Below are 25,972 nucleotides of genomic sequence, written 5' to 3'. Positions count from 1 at the left end.
CAACGGCAGCCAGCTTTAGCCAACGGCAAGCTAATAAATCCATGGCGCGATTATAAACAGTGATAGTTCATGGACTTAAAAGATGCGGAAGACGTCGAAATCTAAGATGCGACAAAACCAAGGAAATCCAAATGGTTATGTTTATTGATGCGGGACGTTTGACGCTGTTAAAAGCTCGAAAAAGACGATAGTGTGTGATGTGACCCTCTTTTACGTCATAAAAAACAGTGGCGAGCTGTCCAAAGTAGTTTTAAAAAGCCTCTACAATGCGAAATTATTTATTGAGTGAGAGAAAAATACAACTCTGGCCGAGCTGTACGAACACAGTGGAGTTGGAAGTAAAACCGTCTTCAATGCCCTTTTATCACAGTAGTTTCGTGACGGAGTTATTTGAGCTAAGCGTGCGGCGGAGTGCAGAGGCGGTGCGGCCGGTCGAGTCGAACAGATACCGTGTTTCCGATATCGATGTTTCCGAGTTTGTCAATTGGAAAACGTTGGCGGAATATCGACGTTTTTTTTTTTCACTCTCCGGACCGACTCTGCACTGTACGCGTCCTGAGCTTGTTTCGGGATGAGAGAGACGGAATGGCTTTGTGCACTCGCTGTCCTGACTAAATAACTTGGGTTTTCTTTGGCTAAACAGATTATTGGAAATGGTCACGTCGAAGTGGGGCATGCTGGAGTTCGGCTATAGATGGACATGCAAAGGCTGGCGCGGCTACATCCGGACTAACTCACGATACGATACGGACACTTTTGGGACCACTTTGGAATTTGAAGCTAACGTAGTTCCATGATCGACTTGTTTTGGTCCAGATTAAGTACTGATTAAGTCTTGTTTGTTGATGAAACCCACATTGCTGGACGTGCTGTGGTGAAATAGTTTGGTAATTCGGCGTATTTACGAACACCGTTAGTGTGGATGTAGCCTTCCCACCGCACCCCCGCGCCGTTACATGTCGAACTGTGTCGGTGGCGGAGGCGCTGGTTCCTCAGGGGCGGGTGGCGGTGGGGGGGGAGGAGGCGGCGGGGGGTTGGGCGCGGTCTCGGGAGGCGGGGCCACGGCGTTGGGGGGCCCCTCCGTGGACACCGGGGGCAGGCTGTTGCTGTCCTCGCTGGGGATGCCGCCGGAGCTCGGGGTGCTGTCGCCTCCCGGGGGCTCGGGGGGAGGCGAGGCCTTGTCCGAGGCCGACGAGGGCGGGTCGGAGGGGGGTCCCGTGCTGGGCTTGGACTCCGCCGCGGGTTCTGTGGAGGACGCTTCATCTGATCGAGAGAGAGAGAGAGAGAGAAAAGTTATAATCTGTTTATTCATCTGGCTCAACATGTTCAGAACTGAAGCTGCTTCCACATTTCTAATGCCACAAACACACAAAAAACTGCACTGGAATGTGTTTTATAGATACATACATTGAAAATACTATTCAAAACCTACTTCTTGTTCTGAAAATAATCGTTAAGATTAATTTTTGTATTTTCCACAGTGGTAGTCCGTAACAAAGTAAATTCACTTAGAGGGTCTGGACTTTAGTGTTTTGGTTGGGAACATATTTTACTCCAGTACATTTCTATAAAAGGCTCCAAAGTAAAAAGTTATTTTTTGTTAATGATAAAGGCCTAACAATGCACACTCCAGAACAGTAGGTGGTGCTATGTGCTAGACACATTGTCAAATGCCACTGACTGAGAACGAGGAAGAAGGTTCGTCCCGTTGTGTATTCTACAGCATATTCTACAGCAAATACGTCAGAGTAACTAACTATATTTTAGTTAGGGGCTGCTGAGGGACAAAATGAACCCCCAAAATGCTTTTTCTGTGCATATTTCCTATTTATTAATATTGTTCGCGATCTATCCACCAGGGGGTGCTGCAGCGCCCTCAGCACCCTGGGTTCCCACGGCCTTGAATACGTCAGTACTTTCACTTCAGTTATAATTTGACTGAACACTTTTATTATATTAGCGTAATATTTGACCAAAAGTAATGAAATCAAGTACTTTTACCACCAGTGCCTTTCAATAGTCGAGCAGTGTCAATATTTTCCAAGCCATGTAAAGCTCTTTAATAACACTTAGTCTGGGCAGTTACTTTAATGACTTTTGGAGCCCCCTGACTGGGAACCAATGCCCTCCAGCTTGAGTCCCTCTGGTGCTTCACACACGACATACCCGTCTCCATGGGCGTGTCCTTGTCGTTCTCCTTGCTCGCCGCCGCAGCGTCGGCGTTGTTCTGCTTCTCCTCCTGCTGCTTGGCCGCTCTCTCCGCCTGCTCCGCCGCCTCCTTCTCCCTCTCCTCGGCCCGTTTGCGAGCCGCCTCCTCCGCCGCCGCCATCTCTGCGGCCAGCTTCTCCATGTCCACCTCCACCTTCAGACCGCACAGCTGCAGGCAAACACACGGCTTCATTAGTTAGAGCAGAGCCGTCCTTCACTGCTGTGACTGACGGGTCACGGCTTTACCCGTTTGAGCTCCGTGTTGAAGGAGTCCGTGGTCTCCAGGAAGCGCCTCTTCTTGTCCTGATGCCGGTCCTCGATCTGCAGCAGCTCCGCCTCCAGTTTCCTCTGAAATATTGGAGAAAAGGGAGGGATATACTTCATTCAAGTTTACCAAACATTCCATCTAAAAGAGGAATGAGGGAATTTCAATTTTCAAATGTAAACCGGAGGTAGCAAGACACTTCTGAGCATGGGAGGTGTGGAATTTCAGCCAGAACTGCAGTGGGATGTGTTTTAGACTAATATTTTTGTATTTTCATCAATGAAACTGCAGTCAAATTAGCTGAGCGATGCTAATTTCCAATACATTTAGGGTTAATGCCAGGAATCTATTTTTTTTTGTCTTTAAAGGAATAGGCCACCGTTTTTACATACTGAGATATGCTCTTACCTAACCTTAGTCGAGTTAATATATCCCCGTCTGGTCTTTGTCCGTGCGCTCTGCCAGGCAAACAGAGCACATACGCAGCCTCTCCCACATGTCACATTGCTCCAAAAAAGCTCACGATAGAAGCTACCAAGCTCTTCCACGTGTTCCCTATTTAAATAAAGTTACGTGAAGTGTTTTCATGCGAAGTATATTTACACAGAAATGTAACGTGTCGATTTTATAAGCAAATAAAGAGGGGGACTATATTGTGAGGCGTAATGATACGAGGAGCAAAACGTCCTAAAAACTCCTAAAGACTTCCCCCGCTCACTTCCGTCAATAACCTTTAGGAGTTACTGCGCGGACTTTGTGCTCCTCGTATCATTACGCCTCACAATATAGTCCCCCTTTTTATCTGCTTATAAAATCGACATGTTACATTTCTGTGTAAATATACTTCGCATGAAAACACTTCACGTAACTTTATTTAAATAGGGAACACGTGGAAGAGCTTGGTAGCTTCTATCGTGAGCTTTTTTGGAGCTATGTGACATGTGGGAGAGGCTGCGTATGTGCTCCGTTTGCGTGACAGAGCGCACGGACAAAGACCAGACGGGGATATATTAACTCGGCTAAAGTGAGGTAAGAACATATCTCAGTATGTAAAAACGGTGGCCTATTCCTTTAATACATTTACCAGACTTTTTTTTCTAGTAATGAAATGGAATTAACCCTATCCTCCTTCAGTACATTGTAAACGCAGGCATCAGTCACTGTGCATCTAATTATAAGGCATTTGGAACAATTTTATGAACTTGCAGGAGAGTTTTCTTGCATTTCTGTGAAAGTGACCCTGCCAGGTGGGAGACGTGCCTTTAAACTCATCCCTGTGAAGAATTGGGAAGCTACAAACATGTGACAAAAGTTAGGAATGAGTTTGGACGACTAACATTTCAAGATTGTTATAAAAAAAAATCCGGTATAGGGCCTTTAATTTCTGCACTTGCTTGCCAGCGCTTTTTAATGCATAAATAAACCAGGAAACTACAGCAAACAGGCTGTAGTTTCCTGGTTCAGGCAATAATAACATGAAATGATGAAAAAACAAACTCATAAATTATCCATGAAAATGTTCAATGTTCATCCAAAGTCTTGTGCTTAAGGCTGCAGCGCACATGGTCGGATATTGTTCTGTCCTCAGAGTCCTGGCTCAGATTATTTACTGAACGTCTTTCCCTATACCCGATTTATTTTGTTTAGACTCCCCAAATGCTTTATATATATCTGTAACCAGTCACTGTTTTCTGTGGTCAGTGGCGCTCGACACATTATGACACATGAGGGTTTTTTTACCTGGTGCACCATGAGCGACTGCACCTGCCTCTTGAGCACCTGCATGCGGCCCACGGTGACCACGGAGCGCACGTCGGGCACCACGATCTCGCTCAGGATGTCGCTGATCAGACGGTGGTTCCTCTGGAAGCGGGCGGCCGCGGCGTGCTTCACCGAGAAGCCGTCGTCGAAGTCTGAGCAGAGCAGGACAAAGCACAGAGTCACTATTCAGTCCAGCTGTTTAAGTCCAGTTTAAGTTTTGTTTTTAGTAGGAATGTTTCTGGCCCGTTAGACTAGACTATGGTGCGCCCACCGTCGGGGTCCTCGGCCGGCTGGATGCTCATGTACGAGTCGCCCTTGTCCATGCGGCTCTGCCTCTGCCGGCTCTCCTCCTCCATGGCGGCCTCGGCGCGGTTCTTGGCGTTGACGTAGGCCAGGTAGGCGGGGGAGTTGTGGTAGGCCTTCATGTTGTCATTGTACTCGATCTACGAGAGAGTTTGACACTCCTCAGTAAATGTTTTGTTTTTTTGTGAGCGGCATCATTATTTGGACAACGAAACAAAATACTAACATTACTATTGCGATGTTTTATAGTAAGTTCCAGCATCTGTCAGCATCAACTACACGTGACTAATCCTGAACCTGCACATTTTAAGGTGAGCAAAATCAAATATTTTTTGTATTTTTTTTATATATATCTTTTTACTTTGACATTTAAGATGTTATGGGAGAAAACTAGTTTAAAGCAGTACTAAGTAACTCTTCCCCCTAAAGGCCATAAGCGCAACTGCAGGTGTAGTAGCAAGTTACGATTTTTTAATTTATTAATTGTCTTGGAGAGTAGACAGGAAATGTGAGGGGAGAGAGGGATATTGTGCATCCAATTATACAATAGAATTATTTTTTTTCACTCAAACTTGGCTGTAAGTACTGTTTAAAGTGAGTTAGCCCGCAGTTAGCTTTGCCCGTTAGCATGTTAGCTTCTTCTTCGTGATTCCATTAGTGTGTATTGCTTTCTCCGCACTGGTGGCAGTCAAGTTGCAAACATGGTTTTCTGGCCAGAGACACCAGGGGAAGATGAAAGACCCTCCAGTCATCCCATTAACACTTGTATTACCCCCACAGGGACTACGACAAGGATTTATTAAGGTAAACACGTTACTTAGTACTGCTTTAAAGAGCATGACGACACCATTTTTGCTACAACATAGCTAACACAATTACATCAAAGATTTTGCTAAATATTTTACCCAGCTTAGTTTGACTATTTTCGTGATGTTAAACGTTTCGCTTCCTTATTGGACACTGACAGGAAGTGACATGGATACAGACGGCAACACGTCATAAAAGGGGGCGTGGCCTCGTCGAGGGGGAAGGAAGTACCACAATGTTTCACTCATTTTAGCTGTTTTCTGGCGGAATATGAACTTATTTATGACACAAATACCGTAAAGTCTAAATCGAGTCCATACGGATGTTTTTTTCAACGCAGATTGTTCAGTAGAAGCAAAAACGCGGCAGTCGTAGCTAGCGTTAGCATGTAGCATGTTAGTATTCTCCGTTATTTACGTAATTATGGGCTGTTGAACCACTTTTCTCCTCTCCATGTCTTTGTTTCTTTATTTAGAAAAATATATTCATAATTCAGCACTTATTAAAGCCCCACTAAACTGTATTTTTGATTTGTTTTTTCTCAGTAGTGTCAGTAGTGAACCCTGCTCTGCTCCACCCTATCCTGAAACCTATGTTTGTCAGTTCACAATATTTTTGTAAACTTCTGCCGTCTGTATCGATGGAACTTTACCTCTATCTATGTCACTTCCTGTCAAGTAGCTTAAAAATTCAAATAAAAATAAGTTTTCTGCCAAACATTTCTTCATTAAATTGCTGCTTCAGGTGTTATCCACTATTTTCAAAAGCATTAAAACCTGTCATATGCACAAAATGAACCACTTGATGTTTTTATCGCTGTGTCTCAGCTGCATTGGAACATCTCAGTCCAATAGAACAGTGTTTCCCAACCAGGGGTACGGGGACCTAGCAGGGGGTACTTGAAACAATTTCAGATTGAAAAAAGGGGGATATTGAACATATTTTTAATAGGAAAAGCTATATATTCAGTAAAATGTGTTGCCTTGGGAGAATTCTAGGTTTATTTTGACTGCAACATTGTCCCTTTTCTTACAAATACCATTTTTAAGTAAATACTTTCTAAACAAACTGCAACACCCCTGAGGTAGGGGGTACACGGACGACCATTGAAACGCCCAAGGGGTACACAAGACAATAAAGGTTGGGAACCACTGCAATAAAAGACCGACGTGTTTTTGCAATAGAATTCGGTGATATTTTGTGCAGCCAACATCAACACCAGCCGGGCTCTGACTTCGAGTAAAACCTCCAAATGCTGCGTTACCTTCTCGGCCTCGTACTCGTTCAGGTAGTCCTGCTTCTCCTCGTCCGTCAGGTCCCTCCACATGCCGCCGATGATCTTCCCGATCTCCCACAGCTTCAGGTCGGGGTTGGACGCCTTCACCTGGTCCCATACCTGGTTTCATTTAGCCCACGCACAAAAACGGACGGACACACATACAGACGGCACAGGCAGCCAAGAGAAACGCTGGTTATTACAGGGCATGTGAATCTGAGAGGGGGAAATTAAAAACTACTAAAAACTAGTCAGAGTGAAAGAAAACTACAATGACAGAGACGTGTGTTGGAGGCATGGGCTAGTTTTTGTTTGGGTCTTTTTACAACCACTTAACTTCTTCTTAACCCCCACTTGAACCAAGCACTTTTCTCCAGTTCTGCTTTACCCAAATCTGAAGCTTCGTGAAAAAAGTGTCAAAATAGTGACAAAATGAGGATGAAAAAGTCACAAAAAGTACAGTGATGAAAACGGGACAAAAAGGTGACTTAAAAATGTCAAAAAAAGTGACAACGCGAGGAACAAGATCCTTCTAGATCCGTTTTATAGGTCTAAGCTTTCAAATGAGGCCAGAGCCGGTTTTTCCTATAGGCAAACTATGCAAGGTGCCTTGGGCCCCCGCAGCCACAAGGGCCCCACGTCTCAGTCAAACTACGGTGTTGTTTCACTGATTAATCAACGCATTGTTACGGCCTATTTGTCTCAAATATGAGTTGAATCCACACGGTTCTAATGCGCGCAGTTACTTACAGTAACTCTGGTTCTCTGAATGTGCACAGTCTAAAACGAATTGGGCGACTCACAGGCTAATTCTCAGACAGAAATAACCGTCAGGTGCAGGTTTCAGTTAGTTTTAAATCAGCGGTTCCAAAACTGTGGGTCAGGAGACTAGTCTGGCGACCCTGTCGTAGAAAAGCTACTGCTTGAGGCGGGACTAATGTGGGACAACCGAAGCGCAGAGTAGCCAATGAGAACAGAGCGGATGTGACGACAGAAACAGCGACAAGAAAGTTGTATCATTGGGACATTAACAATGGCGCTCCTGCCACACGGAGTTCAGTAAATGACTTCTGTCGTTTATGTCAGAAAAACGTAAGAATACAAGCAAACCGGAGCATTACGTGAAGTGGTTGCTTGTGTTGAAAAACTACAAAACAAAGGTGCAACAACGTGACTCCCGTTCAGAGAGCTGCTCTGATTGGTCGGTCGGCTCCATATCGCTGCGTCCCTTCCTTTGAAAGCGCGCAATGGAGTGTTGCCAGACCCTCTTCTGTAAAGAAGCGGAGTCTGGTTGGCGAGACTAGAGAGAATGTGACCATTTGCCATTTTAAAAAGTTGGGAAATAGACTATAGTCGTCCTAAATCCCAGTCTCACAGTGGCTTAGTGGTTAGTGGTTCTCACACAGAGGGGCAGGGCCTGAATTCCACTTCTGCCCTGCACTACTGCACAGTGGAACCGTTTTTGACCGTAAATGGATTTGCTCTTCGTCAAATAACCATGGCATGTGTACTGTAGGCCCCCGTGTGGATTTTTGCTTAGGGCCCCAGAAGGGCCAGCACTGGCTCTGAATGAGGCGTTACACTGGCCTATAGACTGCAACCTTTTAGATTTGGGTAAAGCCGACCTGCGTAAGGCGGGGTTAAGAAGTTTAGTGCCGTTTTAATGCCTAACCACAATATCTTTAACATTGCGAGGCATTGCTATAAAATCTATAATTATAGCCCATGTCTGAACAGTACAAAAAAAAAGAAGAGAACAAGTCACACAGATACAGGGCTGAGCGATTATGGAGAGCAAACGTTCATGACAAGATGTGCAACAACTGCTTCAACAGAAGAGTTCACAGTGCACATCTATGACATGGATTTTAACTGGTGTTAGCAGAAGTTCTACACAAGAACCCGGGGCAACAGAATATATTGCTTTCTGCCGTGTTCTTCAGAAGACAGTATCTTCACCATGCACTTCTGACATCTGACGTAGGGTCCTATAGCGCTGCTGAAGCCGTCTGAAAGCAGAGCGTGCGCAGTAAAATGCAGCTGCAGGCGCCAGGCTGGACAGAGCGCGCAGAGGTTAAAGAGGGAAACAAACTGATGATAATGTCTTCCAGTCTGCAATGGTTGAGCGCCTCAAATTTAAGCCTGACTACTTATTTGTTACTGAAACTACCCTCAGTGAATGTTAAGCGCGTTCAATTGGGCTGCTAAATAATCTTGCAATGGGCTACATGCACAGTGTCCCCTGTTTTCTTCCAGGGCTATAAGACGCTGTACTTCCTCTCCCCTATCCTTTACATTCCCGATCAGCAGGGTCCCACACAAATGAAACGATAGTTCAGGATTTGGTAAAGGGCAGAGTTTCTGATGGACAGTCACTGCAGCGTGTTAAAAACATGTTCTCTGTGAATCCTGCCCCAAAGGAAACGCCAGCACTCGTTAAGGGCGGATCTTTTATCTTGGAGCTAAAGGCCAGTGTTAAATAATGTCAATGAACAACTCAATAACATTTAAACTATTTACAGGCCGGAGCTAGTTCAAAACGTTGCACTAGTTTTAATATTTAGTTTCTATTTATTTTTGTGTGTGTGTGTGTGTGTTAGCCGTTAGCCTCAAGTAGGGCTGCTCGATTATTGAAAAAATAATAATCACGATTATTTTTGTCATAATTGAAATCACGATTATTTGTTGCCTTTAAAAAAAAGTATCTTTATTTTATTTATTTATTAATCAAAACACTACACTACACTTTATGTTTTCTGGACAGTCATAAAAGTACAAATGATTTCAAGTACGCCTAGATTAAAGAGAGGTCCCTGTTTCACACCTGCCCCCTGCTGGCCGGCCCTCACACCTGCGCAAGTAAACTGAGCAGCGCGGCCTGATGACATCATCACACAGCGCCGTTTGTTTTTTATGTCAGACAAAAGCATGAGCCATGGCACGTGAAAAGCGAAGGGAAAACAATCCCAGCGCCATGAAATAACGCAAGTCTGCTTTGCAAAAAAATAAAAAATAGAAAAATATATATATTCTAATCGATTTTTTGCGATTATGCTAATTTTGTAATCGTTTACTGTAATCGAAATCGTAATCGAATTGCGATTAATTGCACAGCCCTAGCCTCAAGACAAAAACACTACAGTCGCTACATCTCACGTAATGTTTCTAACCTGCTCCAGTCACATCTTATCCTTCACCAAATCTTGAGCTGTTGCTTCATATGTGTGAAATGTGTGCTAATTGTAAATGTAAAAGACAGAGGACAGGATGTTACAGTCCAGGCAGAAATCACATGGGGTCAGCGCGCACATAGCTCATATGATAACGATATCACAGTATTTCACTACATTTTTCAACCTTTCCACACGGTTTGTTCCATTCAATTTAAACCCATGGAAATACACGAGGAAAATCAGAGCTAAAACTGAGCTTTAGCACATTTAAAGTGCCATGCATCTTAAAGTATCTGCAACTGATATTATACTACTTGCTAGCTTTAAATTAAGATTAGCCGTTAGCTTTGCGGCTACAAGCAGAGTGTGCACATTCGCAGCAGCTTTGGACCCTCCTGGCCTCATCGCTCAGCCCTTCACACTCACACTGAGCTCTCTCTCGCGCAGACAGATGAAAGACAGAAGCTATGGCGCTAAGGACACAGGGAAGGCAAAGAGAGTTTTGGTGCGAGGCGGCGGCGGAGGTGGTGGTGCTGGCTGATGGCGTCCTGGCTTGGCTGGCTCCACCCTCACGCCCCCGGCTCACGGGGGGGCAGGGTGGGGGGGAGGACAAGCAGTAACAGCAGACACCGTGGAGGGGTGTCTTACCTTCCTGCTTACCTTCCGGCTGTACCGCATGTAAGGCATCAGGGGCTTGTCCGGAGGCTTGGGCGGCTTTGGGACGGTGATCCCGGTGGAGTTCTGTATGGGGGGGCGACACAGAGGGAGAGACACAAGCAGAGGCCAAACTAAATCAAACGAGACGGACAAGACAGATCACCACATGAGAGCGCCTGCGGTAACTGAGCAGGTCGAGAACGGAGACACTGCAGGCAAACCTTACAGATTAACATATAAACTTTCACCTGAAAACTAAGTATATCTTCACTAAACGGTTTAAATGTGGCACTGCTACGACATTTCTCCAAATGTAAAGTAATGTTGATGTAAAGTGACAAACAAACTGAACACATCTTTGTCTGACCACGTACACCTGGCTCAATCCATTATTTCAATTTTGCCTCTAAAAATAAAGACAATTTTGGCCATATATTGCACAAAATGCCTCACCTGCAGTGTCTCGGCTTAAGGTCTAATAAAGTCACACTGTGGAACATTTTAAGCTATTTCTAATTACGATGAAATGTTACACAGTGAGGCTTTGCATGTACAAAGTTTTGGGTTTTACATTATTGAAATCAGTTCAAAATAAACTTAAAACTATATTAGAGCAGATTTGACCCAGTGACTATCAGTGGTTAGCATAGCACCTTTACTTTGGATAATGGTGACCTCTGGGACGCTCAAGGATTAAGTGTTTTTAGAGTTTCTGGTAGGTTGTCTCTGCTGATGGAACCATCTCCATGGTTATACATTTCATCCAGCAAAGCTACCAGAAACCCTAAAAACGAGGCCTTTCTGTGTGGAGTTTGCATGTTCTCCCCGTGTCTGCGTAGGTTTCCTCCACCACTAAAAACATGTACAATAGGAAAGGATGAATGATGTGTGTGAGTGAATGTATGGTGGTGTCAGAGGGTACGTTGGCGCATATGTGTGCAGTCGCGACAGCGCTTCTGACAGTCTCCCCCAGGGGAAACTGAAGCTAGAAACATAGCTCACCACCACCGAGTATGGAGTGAATGTACAATTGTCTCATGTAAAGCGCTTTGTGACTATGTCTGTGAAGGGCGCTATATAAATAAAGATCTTCTAAAAACAGATATTCCTGGATCATCCAAGAGGCCACTGGGATGGAAAGCAAAGGCAACATGCTGACCACTGGGTCACTGAAAGGTCAAATACGCACTAATAAACTCTTTTTCTGCATAAAAAGTTCCAAATGGCATCTTTAAATGTTTTTTCTCAAATTGGTCCCATAGTGTGCATTCACATTCCATTAGAGAAACTTTTTTGTTTAGCTTTTAGAGTCAGAGCCTTTTGATCATAACTTTCTGACATCCCTGCGTATCTTCAAAAGAGACAGTTTTACAGTTAGAACCATAGACTGTTATCAGTGGACTGAGACTGAAGCTTGCTCATGCTAGCAATATGGCTGGGTTTTGGAGCCGGCTCCTGTATTTAGAATAGAGGGGAAATGGAAATAGAAACAGTGAAAGGAAAGAATAGGAGGATGTTGCGAGTGTTAGGACAAAGATGTGGAGGTCAGAATGATAAGCCTGTGTTCAGGGACCTAAAGAGGCAAAAAAGTTTCAATGGAAAAGTTATGGAGCCAGCACCATTTTCCCCATTAGGCTTTAGGAAGGAGGGGGCTATAATCAGTCCACTGTTATACAGTCTATGCTTGGAACACATTCACAGTTTATCAATTACATATTGTACATTTAGAGCAGTAAAATTTATACTGACAATGTGTCCTATGTGTTTGTTTTAAAAAAAGGAAAAGGTGGCCTCAATAGTCAAGATAAGTGTGAAAGAAACATCTATCCCTACAAAATGTATTTGAAAATGATATTCTCTTGGGAGGTGTTTCAATGACTTACTAAGCTCTATTAAGGTGTCCATTTTTCAGCACCTACATAGGATATTCAAGTAGCCACACTGAATATTTGCAAAACTATCCAAGGAGCCCGTCTTGACTGCCTTATCTGAAATGTGTAGGTAAACCTCAAGTTAAGAATTATTATTATTACTTAACAATAAAAGCCCCAAATGAATAATAATCTAAAAAAAAAAAAAACGTGTCCTATTTCTGTCTGTGGTCCCGGTCCCTCCATGGAGCACATGGAGCATGCATTACCCTGCCGGAGCCTCCGGAGCTCCCTCCCAGCCGGAGGTTGTTGTAGGCCAGATGGCTGTAAGGGTTGTAGCCCACAAACCCCGGGGTGGAAGGCATTTGCTGATGGAAGACAAATGAGACAAAACACGAATGAGAAATGGGCTCACAAACAAGAGGAGGAAGAGGGGCCAACTCAAAAAACAAACATTCAAATAATCAAAAAGGAAATCATAGGAGTCTTTTTCACTTGTTTGTTTCTCAGTGAAGTCATGCAAATGCAAAGACGGCGCCTGCTGCATTCAGACACAGGACTCCACGTGCACAGTGACTCTGGAATCTGGGGGAATTATTTTAACAATAGAGTTTAGGATTGTGTCGTCAAAATGGCCAAGATTTCCATTATTCCTCCTGCCGCATCCATTACAATAAACCAAAGTGAAGCACTGGCATTTGGACATCGCAGTGCGTTTGATGTATTTATAAACCTGGCGGCAAAAGGAGAAGTTCTATAGGCTCCTTTCTCGCCTTTTTTAAAATATAGATTTTAGCTTCGGTTACTCTGGGGACAAAGTTTCCTAAGCTGCATTCCTGTTGTCCTAGGAAGTCATTATCTCCGACCTGTACATTTCAGACGCCCCTCTTACTAAACGCAAAGTCGGGTTGACTCTCTCAGCCCTGTGTTACAAGTAAATTACACCAAACTACAGTAGTTTTGCATGTATTGTGTTTACTCTTTCATTTTCCTCTACTGCCCCCTGCTGTCTGTCCCTTTCCAAACATTCACCACTGACTTGACAGCAAGAGCCAACTGTGCTTTTTATTGATTTATCTCATTATTTATTATCTATAATAACCACGCCTGTTCAGGTTTGTAAAATTCTTAATTTTGGCATGTTTTTAAACCCTAAACCGAGCACATTTTCTCCAGTTCAGCTTTACCCAAGAGTTTACAGCGGTCAGAGCCTGATTTGAAAGCTAAGACCTGCAAAACAGATCAAGTTTCATGTTGCTCTTTTGTTGGCGTTTTTCGTCACAATTTTGCCCGTTTTTTCCTGCCCTTTCATCGCCTTTTTTGGTCACATTTTTGTTGCTTTTTTGTTACCTGCTCTTTACTGGCTTTTTGGTCCGTTTTCTGTTGTACTTTCAGCGCTATTTTGGAAACTTTTTGATGCTTTTAATATTGTTGCGTTTTCATCCTTGTTTTTGTCACCATCTTCAAGAAGCTTTGAGATTTGGGTAAAGCCAAACTTGGGAAAATGTGCTCGGTTCAGGTGGGGGTTGAGAGCTGAAAATATGAATTTGTGCAGTTACTTTCTACACAGTCACTCTCTGACCTCAGAGGACGAATGGAACACAGCACTGTCAGGTTCGGGGGCTAAAATGTTGCATCTAAAGTTCTGCACATTTCTCTGGGAAATGAGCCCTTTTTCACAGGTCATCGCGCCTCCACGTTTTTTCTCGCGGCAGTGCAATCATCTTCCGGGTCCTCTTTATGCTTATGGACATGAAACAGTCCAGCGTGTCCTGAGCAAATAAATCGATATCTTAAAACCACGCATTGGACAGCTAATATTATTGGGATAACCACTTAGAAGACATTCAAAAGTGTCTACAGGATGTGAAAGTAGATCTGTCCTCAAACCTTCTGCTAAGTGAATCCTTACTTGTTGTGTCCTGCCCCTGAATGCAACATGCAATTCAGCCTCTCAAGCAAAGCAAGCATGTCTAACTTTAAAAAAAATAACAGCTGCTATTAAAGCCGTCTTCCAAATGAAATCAACTCAAAAACAACCCAGTGAACCTTTGCTGATGTTGACGAGAAAAAGGTGGGAAACAAAAGGAGTGATGGGGCTTTCAGGACAGAGAGAAAGAGTGAATGACAGAGGAGAGGGAGACTGGTGTTAGCAGAAGTTCGAGGAGTGGATTCTTACCGTTGTGGGGGCGGGGGGAGGAGGGGGGGCGTACGAGGGCCGCTCTGCAAAACAAGCGGGTCAACACAACAATTTTATGTGTGTGCAGTGCAGTGTTGTAAACATGAAGGCATCACAACCATCGAACCCATTGAGATCTTGCAGGTAAAATACTGGAGTTGGTATTCACAGTAAACTGTTCTGATGCTACAGTGTGAGGTTCAGCAGTTAGATATCGATAAGAGATTCCCCACAACATTCAATCTCACCTCTGTCAGAGAGTAGCACAGCGCAATTCACTCAATTCAATTTGTTTTCATATTATTAGTGCCATTAAAAATTGCAATATTTGAGGAGTAATAATAGCATAGCGATTATTACACAGTTACATTTAAACAAAGCTTGAACAAGTAACTTTTAGAAAGTTAAATTTGAGACTTAAAGCACAGATACAGACGGCATCTCATCATAGAAGGGGGCGTGGCTTCACCGAGGGGGAAAATAGAATCTTCTAGGAAACAATTTTCCACTCGTTTTTGCCATTTCCTGGTGGAATATGAACTTATTTATCACACATGAATAAAGTCAAGTGCAAATCAGGCCCATATGGATATTTTATCACAGCAGATTGTTCAGTAGGCAGTCGTAGTTAGTGCTAGCTAGTGTTAGCTATCCGTTAGCATTGGCACGATGTTAGCATTCTCCATTATTTACGCAATTATGGGCTGTTAAACCACTTTGCTCCTCTCCGTGTCTTTGTATTTTTATTTAGTAGAAAACTATATTCAGAATTGAGAATTTATAAAAGTAATTTTTGAATAATTGGAGAAAGTTAAGATCTCTCTCTTCTTTGTTTTCCCCCTTAACTGCATCAAACATGACCATATATGGGCGATTCCAGAGATGCCGTCTGTATCTATACAGAAACTCAACTAAAATGAAAATCATGGCTAAAAGTCAACTATAGCACATTAAGTTACAGTGCATTTTTGTAGAAAGGTGCATTATGCAAATGTGTATATGAAAAAAAAAAAAGAGTCTGTGTGTGTATTTGACCTTGTAGTGACCCAGAGGCCGTACGAGTGGTTAGCACAGTGCCTTTACTTTCCATCACAGTGGTTTCTAAAATGCTCCAGGATCAATAGTTTAGAAGTAAAGGTGGCATCCTGAGCACTCACAGCCACTACAAGGTCAAATATGCCAACAAATGTGATATTGTGTGGCTTCTTCCTAGTTCAGCCCAGGTGTATACTTTCTCTTTTTACATATTTTTTAAATTTTCGGTCAGACTCAGGACAGTGGATGTCACTGAACACACGGAAGACTCATGCATGTAAACACGCCACACCAGATTGTAACCACTCAAACACACCAGAGGGGAGCCTATGGAAACATGACGGGTTGACTTTGGGTGATACTGTTGCAATGTAAACCCAGTCCATTGGCTTTTATGTAAACAATAACTCCAGGATTTTACATTTCAGATCTCAAATGCAGAGCAGGTTTGTCAATAACACCTAAAAGGCTGGTGACCTAGCTTTAAAATTAGCATACACATGGCTAGCTGTAATCAAATGTTATGAATTACAGGAGATTTTTTTGTTTGTTTTTTAATATAGCCACACATTTCATTCAATAATTCCCGTTTTACACATATTTGTTCGCTTACTTGACATTTTGTCTGTATGGGGAGCCGCCGTGCAGCCTCAGAACATCATGAAAGTCCTGCGAAGAGAAACCACAACATTTATAAGGTGGAGTGCAAAAACCAGGTGCAACTTGATTAGTTTATTAATCTCCATCTTTAAACTATATAACGCTGTGCAACAATAAGTGATCAGTGATTAGCCTGTCTGGCCCGAGAGCCTCCGCCAACACAAAGAAAGCAAAGGATCTCATTGAAAAGTCTGCTGTGACTTGTCAGGGGTGCTACGGGGGCATACCACTATTACATACTTAAAATAAGGCTTAAATTTAACTTTTTATTAGCAGCAAACCTAGTGCAAAACTCGCCCGAAAGATTGTTATCGTTAGACTAGCGTTAGCTTGTGGATAGCCGCACAGACAAAGCTATTTGAGGAGGTACACGTGATGTAAATACAAGATCAGAGCCCAGAATGACTCAATTAAACACGCTGCAGGGTGTTGTTTACTTACAGGACGCGTAAAGTCGTAATCGCAGAGGAGAAAGCGAGTTTAAAAAAGTATGTAATGAATGAGTACTCACTGCGCCGCCCTTTGTCTGGCTGCAGGCCGCTCGTGTCTCCGTCTGCACCGGAAATGACCACGTTAACCCGATTCACGCGCTCGCTGTTTCAAAGTAAAAAATAACAAACGTGCGGATTTAATTTTATTAAATGTTTTTCTTTCTTTGTTTGTTTTAAAGAGTTGAACAGTAAAATAATAATTAAATCAATGAATGAACTATATATTTTTTAAAAAGTTTCAAAGTAAAACTAGATATTCTTTTCTTTACTTTTTGTTTTAATACTGGAAATGAATATAGTGATGGGCACTGCAAATAAAACACAGAAAAGACCAAAAAAAATATCAGCAATAAAGTCAATAAACGCAAGAGAAATAAACAAAGTTCAAATATGTCACGATGACGACTTCCGCCGTGGCTCGCGGCAGTAAACATGGCGGACGGCTAAAAAGTGGATTCGTGCTCTTGGAAGTAAATGCAGGAATTGAGAGTTTTCTTTGGGACATTACAAGTCAGATCTCCACAGGGGATTCTCTGTGGCCTTGCACAGGGATCTGTGTAATTAGATTTTCCTCTGTAAAAGGTAAACTATTGTTTTTTCCTTTCTAAGACGCTCCCTGGTGTGTTGCTGAAACGCTCAATGGGAGTTAGCACGATGTTGCTAGTCCTGTGCATTGGCCTGTGCAAACTAATCATCAGTGGCTTAATGTGTTTCTTTTCTAGATTGTTTCTTGGATTATAATCGGCCTTTTCCACAAATAATTGTCTATCTTCTGTTAAAACTGACAAGGTTGCTGTTACAATATTCTTACTGCCATTGCCAATTCAACAATGTTAAATATACAACAGTTAGTTGTATACAATAGCCAATAGCCAGATCTAAACTAGGTCTAAGAAAAGTGCTATAGTTATATGTATTATTGTTTGGTTAACATATTGATGATAACTTTATTTTGGCTGCACGATATATCACCAACAATATTGTTATCGCGATAATAGGAGTTGTGATGTCTATATCAAAAGAAGCTCCAATATTCAGCAAAATCACTAAACTGTTGTATCAATCTTATAGGACACTTATAAACCAACACCATGGGTCGACGGTCAACTTCCTCCACCAAGAGTGGGAAGTTCATGAACCCCACCGACCAGGCCCGTAAGTGTGACTCTCCAGAAAGAGTGATTTATTATTTTGTTTGTAACATAGTTGTTTATATAGTTCTGCTTTCTCTCTTCAGGAAAGGAGGCCAGGAAGAGGGAGTTAAAGAAGGTCTGTAAAACTTAGATAAACGTGGTTCAAATTGTGTCTTGTTTCAGGGGTTGTTTACATTTGTCCTTTTCTTCCAAATGCTTTGACAGAACAAGAAGCAGAGGATGATGGTGAGAGCGGCGGTGCTGAAGATGAAAGATCCCAGACAGATCATCCGAGACATGGAGAAGCTGGATGAGATGGGTAAGCAGGAAATACAACAGGGGCCTGACAGCATCTTGGCTAATGTTCTTACATGGTTATGTTGAGTTAATAAGCCACTAGGTAAAAGTCAGTAGTTTGTCAATTTGTTTTTTGTGTGTAAATGAAAATAATTATTTGTCATTATTTGAGATATTGACACAGTAGAGGTGAGGTGTCTTAAATCCTGTTTGACTTTGTGTACGCTTAGATTGAAGAATATGACCAAGTGACTACTTAGCATCTGATACGTAGCCTCAGAGCGCCATAGTGAGCTTTTCTACATCACTAAAGAAGCTGTGCTCTTTCCTGTGGTCTTGTGTTTCCTATTGTGGTTATATTATATTATAGTTATACTTTGGCAAATAAAGTTTGAAAATTGGGCTTGAGTTCATATTTTCAAAATTTATGGGGTCATAATAAAGAAAAATACATTATCCTTTACTTTTACTGTAACGTAAATGCTCTTAGAGAAGTTTGTAAGTATTATATGTATTAACAAATTTCAACATTGAGTCATTTAAAGGTGCATTATGCAACTTTTAGGGGGGGGGGGAAAAGTTGATATTAGTGTGTATTTGATCTTGTAGTGACCCAGCGGCTGTGTGAGCGGTCAGCATGGGGCGCCTTTACTTTTGATCATGGAAGTCTCCAGGAGGCTCCACGATCAGTTGTTTGGAAGATTTTCACTGCTGACGGAGCCTCTCACCAGAAAACCTCTAACACAATTGATACTGGAGTGTTGTAGAGACTTCCATGATCAAAAGTAAAGGCGCCATGTTAACCACTCACTGCCGCTGGGTCACTACAAGATCAAATACACACTAATATCAACTCTTTCCCCCCCCCCTAAAAGTTGCATAATGCACCTTTAAGATTTCAATCATTTTGAGCAAGAGTTTAAGACGTTAGAGCTGGTCAAACGGACATTTTGCAAATCAAAATAAGCCAATGTTAATGGTTGAGATAGTAAATCCACAACAGCAGGTTTTTATTTTTTTATTTCCAGCCCTGAATACTGCTAACTTTCATCCGAGCCGTCATTGTTTTTTCAGTAATATATCATTTTTGTCAACAGAGTTCAACCCCGTTCAGCAGCCTCTACTGAACGAGAAGGTTTTGAGAGACAAGCGGAAGAAGCTGCGAGAGACGTTTGAGCGGATCGTTCGCCTGTATGAGCGAGAGAACCCGGAAACGTACAAGGAGCTGCGCAAACTGGAGCTGGACTACGAAACCAAGCGAGGGCAACTGGCGCTGTATTTCGACTCTGTGAAGGTCGGTTTGAGTCGGACACAATCAGGCTCTATAAATGGTTGAAAATTCTCAAAATCACAAAGGCCTATTCAGAACCCTAATTCATATATTCTTAAACCTATTGTTGTTGTGACTGTGCCGTTTTAAATGTGTATTTTTCGTTGCTTATCCAGAACGCAGAGTCCGTGGAGGTGGACAGCATTCCTTTACCGGACATGCCTCACGCCCCGTCCAACATCCACGTCCAGGACATCCCACTGCCCGGAGCGCAGCCGCCGTCCATCCTGAAGAAGACCTCTGCGTTCGGGTCGGTGCAAACGCTCTACAAGCTTTTATCAACAATCAGTGAATCAACTTACCGAGTCTGTGATTTTTTTTTTTTTTTTACATCAGCAGTAAACCCGCCACGATGCCACCGTTGCCCAGTATCCCACGTTTACCTCCAGGGAAGAAGCCGCCCGGCCCCCCTCCTGGACCCCCTCCTCCGCAGATCCTGGCCCTGTACGGCATTCCGGCGCGCCGCATTTACGGTCCCAACGCCGGTACGTGCTATTTTTTTTCTTTTTTTGTCAATTAATAAGTCCACATAAGAAAAGAAATATTCAAATGGTTGAAAGAAGGGCTAGATGTCCAGTTAGAGTTTGCAATGTTGGGCGATGCAGCCAACAATCGAATTTCTCTGTAACAAAAACCAAAAAGAAGTAATCCACTGCTAATCCATCAATGCTTTAGGTGCATGGGGGTAAAATGTGGTAAAAGAATGAAAGTATTACGTAGTTGAAGCTTTGTCTCATGTGGAAAGTACTTGTCTTACAAAGCATTTGCATTTTCAGAAGTGTACGGAGGACAAAAACTGCCAAAACAATAAATAAATTTGTCAGTTATTCTTGAAATACATAGCTACAAATGCTGATATAATTTTATACATGAGAAGTTTAGGGTTAAAATAAATGACACCCTATAGTTAGAGGTGGGCAAACTCCTCCACTCTCTCTCCATTATTGATATGACCATGAGGCAAGGCCAGTGCCAGAGTAGGCTCAAATGTTAAGTTCCAGTATTTGTTGTTGCAGCCCTCTAACTCGATCTATGTGGCCCCTTGTAAAAAGGCCTTCCCCAACCCTGCTATAGATGCTTTTTAGTCACAAAACCTTTTTTTGTTAGCCAACTTCTTGCTGGGGTTTGTTATATCAAGCTTTACATCTCCTCTGACTGAACTCAAATTGCTACTTTCCAGAAGTCGCTCACCTCACTGCACAAGAGCACTGACTACAAGGAAAACAAAACTTTAGGATCTGATCGCTTCCACCCGCCTGGAGAGTTACTGACACAACCTAAAAAAAAAGCAGAACAGCTGCTAACATGAGCTAGACATTTTCCAGAGAATGCCCTGAACCAAACGCAAAACCTCTAGCCTTGGACACATGTTAAAGAGATGAGAGCTGAGCTATTTATTTTTTTCTATAATCGAGGTCTTTGATATGAGCCGCACATGTGTTTACTGTGCAGAGGTTAAATGCTACATGCTACCGCTAACAGCGTTTACATTTCAATAATGCTTTGCCAATATAGACATTTATTTATTTATATATATTTTTTTATTGTTGAGGCAGTTTTAGCCCTCCATACAGAAGACATCCTGGAACAAATCAAATGTATCCTCTGTCCTAATTGAGATCATAATGACATATATTTGCAGAGTTTTAAAACCTTTGCGGTATTTAACTCTTTCCTTTCGCTCAGATTTGCCCATTCCTGGAATCGAGGCGTCGATGGAGCCGGATAAGGACAGCGGCAGCGACAGCGACCGGGGCAGTGGCAGCGACTCTGGGGAGGACAGCGACGACGAGCTGGCCGGAGACGAGGGCAAGATGGAGGAGGACGCCGGAGGAGACCGACAGGCTGGTGAGTTTGCTCCGCTGTGTTTTAAAAGATCAAACCCACAGCTCCTCATCGGCGCCTCGTTCTGCAGCAGCTAGAGACAAAAGGTTGTTGAAATGTTGATTGAAAAAGGGTGAACCTCTATCTTAAAACATCTGTGAAATGGAAAATTGTTCTGACAAATTCTAATACACTTCCATGTTATAAAATCTATGAATTAATGACTTGTTTATTTGTTCCACAGTATCAAACATGTAGTTAGTTGTATCCTTATGTACTTCTGCATTTTGACTAAAAACTAAATCTTCATTCACATTCAGCGCTGCTTGACCAGATGTGTGTTTGTGATTCGCAGGCCGCAGCGTCCGCTTTGCAGATGGGCCTCCAGACGCCACACAAGACGGGAAGAAGAAGAAGAAGCGCTTAGTGAAGAAGACCAAGGCCATCACTCCTCTACAGGCCATGATGTTGAGGATGGCAGGTACGCTCACTCTTTACTGCTCTCTTCATGTTCAAGTTCACGTTTATATGTTGTCGGAGCAAAGTGCCAATACTACAAGAATTCAGGTGTAGATCGGTTGATATTTTTGTGTTTACTGGACTCAGCCACATGAAAACAAAACATCACTGCCTCATGTTTCCTCCCATATGGACAAAGCACATTTAAATGACATGAAGCTCGTTCTAACTGTGTCACTGAGAGTTCAGATGTGTTAGTCCTTTTATTTAGTCTGGCTAACACCAGACTAAAATCACAAGTGATATTTAGTCTGGGGACCACAAATTCATTTTCTCGTAGGAGAGGTGTGGTTTATGAATGTCCATAGCCGTTTATTGGGCTGAAAGTCTATCATGCAGATGCATAATAGACTTTCAGCCCAGTGTTAATTTTGACAACATATTTTAATATAGTTTTAGTCTTAGTCTTTTGACGAAAATGTAATTCCATTTTAGTCTAGTTTTTGTCAAAAAAATATCTTCAATTTTAGTCTAGTTTTAGTCGACTAAAATCTCATGTAAATTTAGTCGACTGAATTTAAGACAAATTTAGTCGACTTTGCATTTATAATATTCATTATAATCATATTTAACGTTGTTCCTCTGCTTCATGGAGCTGCTCCACATGAACAAAGCTCAGAGCTGCTCCTTTGGCAGAGGATTTACATGATCTGAGGCTCTTTCAGACGCTCAATAGAAGTTTGGATGATTTTAGTCTCTCCTTTTCATTTTTATTTAGTCTTTTTTTAGTCGACTAAAATATCTGGACATTTTAGTCATAGTTTTAGTCTCATGAACAACTTTTAATTTAGTTTTAGTCCAATTTTAGTCGTCAAAAATATCACTTTGAGTAAAATTAAGACTAAATATTTTAGTCGACGAAATTAACACTGCTTCAGCCCAAAATTTCGGCCATGGTCCCCAGGCTGCTGTGCTGTTCAAATGATTCAAGCGCGTCACAGCAGTCTGCCTTCAGCCAGGCTACCCTTTATTCTCATTTTTACGTAGTTTTTATGAGTCAACATAAAATATCTGCAGATTGAAGTCCATAGTTTTGGTCATCATGAAGTACTTTTAATTTAGTTTTAGTTAAATCTTAGTCAGCAAAGGTATGAGTTTGTCTAAAATGCCGACAAAAAGATTCTATCAAATAACTGTAAACTGTGCTCATGAATGATAAAAAAAAAAGTTTGTTTTTTTTCTCCAATTCTTTTTCCTAATTTTTGCCCCATTTCTCTCTAAATTTTTTGCTTTTTCTTTTTTTTAATCTTTTTTTTTTTTTTACAGACTTTTTTTCGCCACAATTTCTCCTAATTTTCCCCAATTTTCACACAAATGAACCTGATGTTGTTGATCTTACAAACATTATTGTTCTGTTTTCTGGTTCTAGATGACAGATATTTGAGTATAGGTATTGGAAAAAGTAGAGTTCAGGTATCTGTATTGATAACTGGTATCAAAAAAAAATTTAACTGTGCCCAGCCCCAGTCATTTTGAGTCATCTTAAACCCAGAGTAGCCCTGATGCTTAAACAATTGGCCCGCTGCATGTTCGTTGGTGTAAAGATTAGGTACCAGGAGTTATGTTTCACTGCAATTAACATTTGAAGTGAAGTCGCTCCTTTTGTCAGGATTTGAAAACTGGATAATTTCAGTACAGCCGCTTTAAAATGTTTCCTGACACAGGTGTGATTGTAAACACATTGCATTAGCCACATGATGGTTGATGTAGTGACTCTCTATATGTAGCTTACCGGTTTTCTAAAGGGTTCATTCATCTTGCAGATTTGATTCTTTCAAAAGCAGAATTCCAAACAGTTCCAAACAGTATTTTCCATCCTCTGAACGGTCAAAAGTCCTACAAATGGCGTTCACTGGAGGAGAGAAGTCCTGCGAGCTGAATTCCCCCATTATGTGACCGACATATTCTTTTCGTCTGGTGTGTGTTCAGGTCAGTCCATCCCGGAGGAGGAGGAGGACGAGGAGGTGGAGGAAGAGTACACGGACGACTCCGAGGGCTCGGACACTGAGGACAGAGGACCTCCAGGGGAAACTCCCGCTCCGCTCATGCCCCAGCAGCGGCTCCCGCCCCCGGCTGGACAGGCACCACACATGCAGGGCCCGCCCATGACCGGCCCGCCGCCTTTAGGACCACCCCCCGCACCCCTGATGAGACCCCCCGGCCCGCCATCGGGGCCACCGCCGGGACCACCTCCGGGTTAGTTTGAATCCCGCCATGGCTGTCCTGTTATCCACCATGGCTGTCCTTTTATCCTGTGTTGATCGTGTGTGTCTTCAGGTGCTCCCCCGTTCATGAGGCCCCCCGGTATGCCTGCGGGAATGAGAGGCCCTGTGCCCCGTCTGCTGCCCCCTGGACCTCCCCCCGGCCGACCCCCAGGCCCTCCTCCCGGCCCCCCTCCTGGTCTCCCACCGGGCCCCCCACCACGAGGCCCTCCGCCCAGGCTACCTCCCCCAGCGCCGCCAGGTAAACACACACTGAGGACTGGGGATGATATATGGGATAAAGAGTGTTGCCATGGTAACCTAAGGCGAGACACTGCAGGTGAATAGGGAAAAAAAATAAATGTAGAGATTTCAATTTGAAACTTTTGTTGAACATTACAGATATAAATATGAGAAAAAAATGTATTGCACTTTTTCTGTCATTTTATGTTTTCACATAAAATTAAGGCATTTTGAGCATTAAAATGGCCCAAATTGCCTATATTTTGGGCAACGAAATCAAAATAATGAATTGAGCCAGATTACAATTGATGGTTTTATTTTATTGACATATTGGAAACTAAGATTTTTTTCAGAGGGGATTTTGGATATACTGTTTAGTTTTTCAATAAACTAATCATCAGTGAAAAAATCTGTAAAAACTCAAATTTCGCCTGTTTTTTTGGTTTCAAAGTTGAATAAATCAGGCTAGGAATTAGATATTAAAAAATCCCTCTGAAAAAACCTTCAAAATATTGTTAGGTCTCAGACTGTAAAGTTTGGAGTCTGTGGGAGCTTCTATAAGGGCTCAGGCTCTGCCCGAGTGCGGCTTCTCTCATTCAGAGAAAACCAGCCCTGAAGTTTTGTAACGACTGCGCATGCGCGGCCCGTTCTCCAACTTTTCCGCACCAGTAGCAGGACACGTGGATGTAAAATCTGTCAATATTTATGAATGAAAACCCGCTTGAAAGACGGCCTTTCTACGCGGCGCAGCAGCTACTTCCTGGTTGCCCCCACCTCGCAGACAAAACATCATAAAATAAACATCATGCGGGTGACTTTTGTCATTTTTATATCTGACATGAAAACTAAGATGTAAAGGGAGGAAAATAGATAAAAATCTTCGACCACTGCGTGAAAAATCAATACTTTCACCTGCCGTGTCTCGCCTTAAATCATTGGCAAAAATATGCTTCTCTTCCCGATTGGCCCAATTTGGCACATTAAAGTTCCATTATGCACCTTTAATTAAAGCTATACTCAAATGTATTTAACTCCTCCCTCTGTCGTATCCTAACAGGTATGCCCCCTCCACCCCCGCGCTCCGGCGGACCCCAGCGCCCCATGGGCCCTCCAATGTCCCTGTTCCCTCCCCCTCTCAACGCCAACGTCCTGAGCGCCCCTCCCAGCATCGTCCAGCGGCAGAAAGCTCTGCCGGGCTCCTCCGGCCAGGACAACGCCCCGCAGAGCTCCATGCCTCCTCCCCCCAGCATGCCCATGAGGCTCGGCGGGATGCAGATGCCCCCTCCGCCCGGCACCGCGGGCGCCACCATCGAGAAGCGGGCCAACATCAACGCCGCCGCCGGGGGGGCCGCCGCCACCATCTCGGCCAAGCCCCAGATCACCAACCCCAAGGCGGAGGTCACCCGCTTCGTGCCCACCGCGCTGAGGGTGCGGAGGGACAAGATGGCTCCCGGGGCCGCCGCGGGGCCAGGGGATAGGGGTCTGGGAGTGGGGAAAAGGCGGGATGACCATATGAGAGGCGGGCACGGGCAGAAGCATCACGCACCGGCTGCAAGGGTCCACCAAACGCAAGTGGGGGCCCTGGCCCAACCCAACATGAAGACCAAGGACCAGGTGTATGAAGCCTTTATGAGGGAGATGGAAGGACTGCTTTGAAACAGTAACAACAAACATTCAACTGTTCTGTGTGCGGCAGATGGAGGTGCAGTTTGTGTGTTTGGGGCCAATATTAGAATGGA

General features: G+C 43.2%; 2 protein-coding genes across 6 annotated transcripts; one reads left to right on the top strand and one right to left on the bottom strand.

Moving 5' to 3' along the window:
* Positions 1–909: 909 nt before the first annotated feature.
* Positions 910–16,763, bottom strand: LOC306969653 (SWI/SNF-related matrix-associated actin-dependent regulator of chromatin subfamily E member 1-like). 4 transcript variants are annotated; one of them, XM_079565342.1, is made up of 11 exons: positions 16,707–16,763; positions 16,149–16,204; positions 14,501–14,544; positions 12,591–12,689; positions 10,442–10,534; positions 6,609–6,740; positions 4,506–4,677; positions 4,214–4,386; positions 2,455–2,556; positions 2,167–2,377; positions 910–1,263 (listed from the first exon to the last, which is right to left on the bottom strand). In XM_079565342.1, the coding sequence occupies exons 2-11, from the start codon at positions 16,153–16,155 to the stop codon at positions 953–955; spliced, it is 1,344 nt and encodes a 447-aa protein (XP_079421468.1). In that variant the 5' UTR covers positions 16,156–16,204; positions 16,707–16,763; the 3' UTR covers positions 910–952. The 4 variants fall into 4 exon arrangements, with proteins under 4 accessions (XP_079421468.1, XP_079421469.1, XP_079421470.1 ...); XM_079565343.1 differs by having other exon boundaries at positions 911–1,263; positions 10,454–10,534; XM_079565344.1 differs by lacking the exon at positions 12,591–12,689 and having other exon boundaries at positions 911–1,263.
* Positions 16,764–17,770: 1,007 nt separating this feature from the next.
* Positions 17,771–25,972, top strand: wbp11 (WW domain binding protein 11). Of its 2 annotated transcripts, none has more exons than XM_079565327.1 (11): positions 17,771–17,841; positions 17,924–17,955; positions 18,045–18,138; positions 19,214–19,410; positions 19,563–19,696; positions 19,786–19,931; positions 21,133–21,294; positions 21,626–21,751; positions 23,719–23,985; positions 24,067–24,252; positions 25,291–25,972. In XM_079565327.1, exons 1-11 carry the CDS (start codon positions 17,778–17,780, stop codon positions 25,887–25,889), a joined length of 2,007 nt encoding a protein of 668 aa, XP_079421453.1. In that variant the 5' UTR covers positions 17,771–17,777; the 3' UTR covers positions 25,890–25,972. The 2 variants fall into 2 exon arrangements, with proteins under 2 accessions (XP_079421453.1, XP_079421452.1); XM_079565326.1 differs by having other exon boundaries at positions 19,783–19,931.

This window comes from Gobius niger (genome assembly GCF_951799975.1).
Source record: "Gobius niger genome assembly, chromosome: 10".
In the NCBI taxonomy this organism is placed as follows: Eukaryota; Metazoa; Chordata; class Actinopteri; order Gobiiformes; family Gobiidae; genus Gobius; species Gobius niger.
The sequence above is the reverse complement of the archived record's forward strand: the minus strand, read 5'-3'. Positions and strand labels throughout refer to the sequence as shown.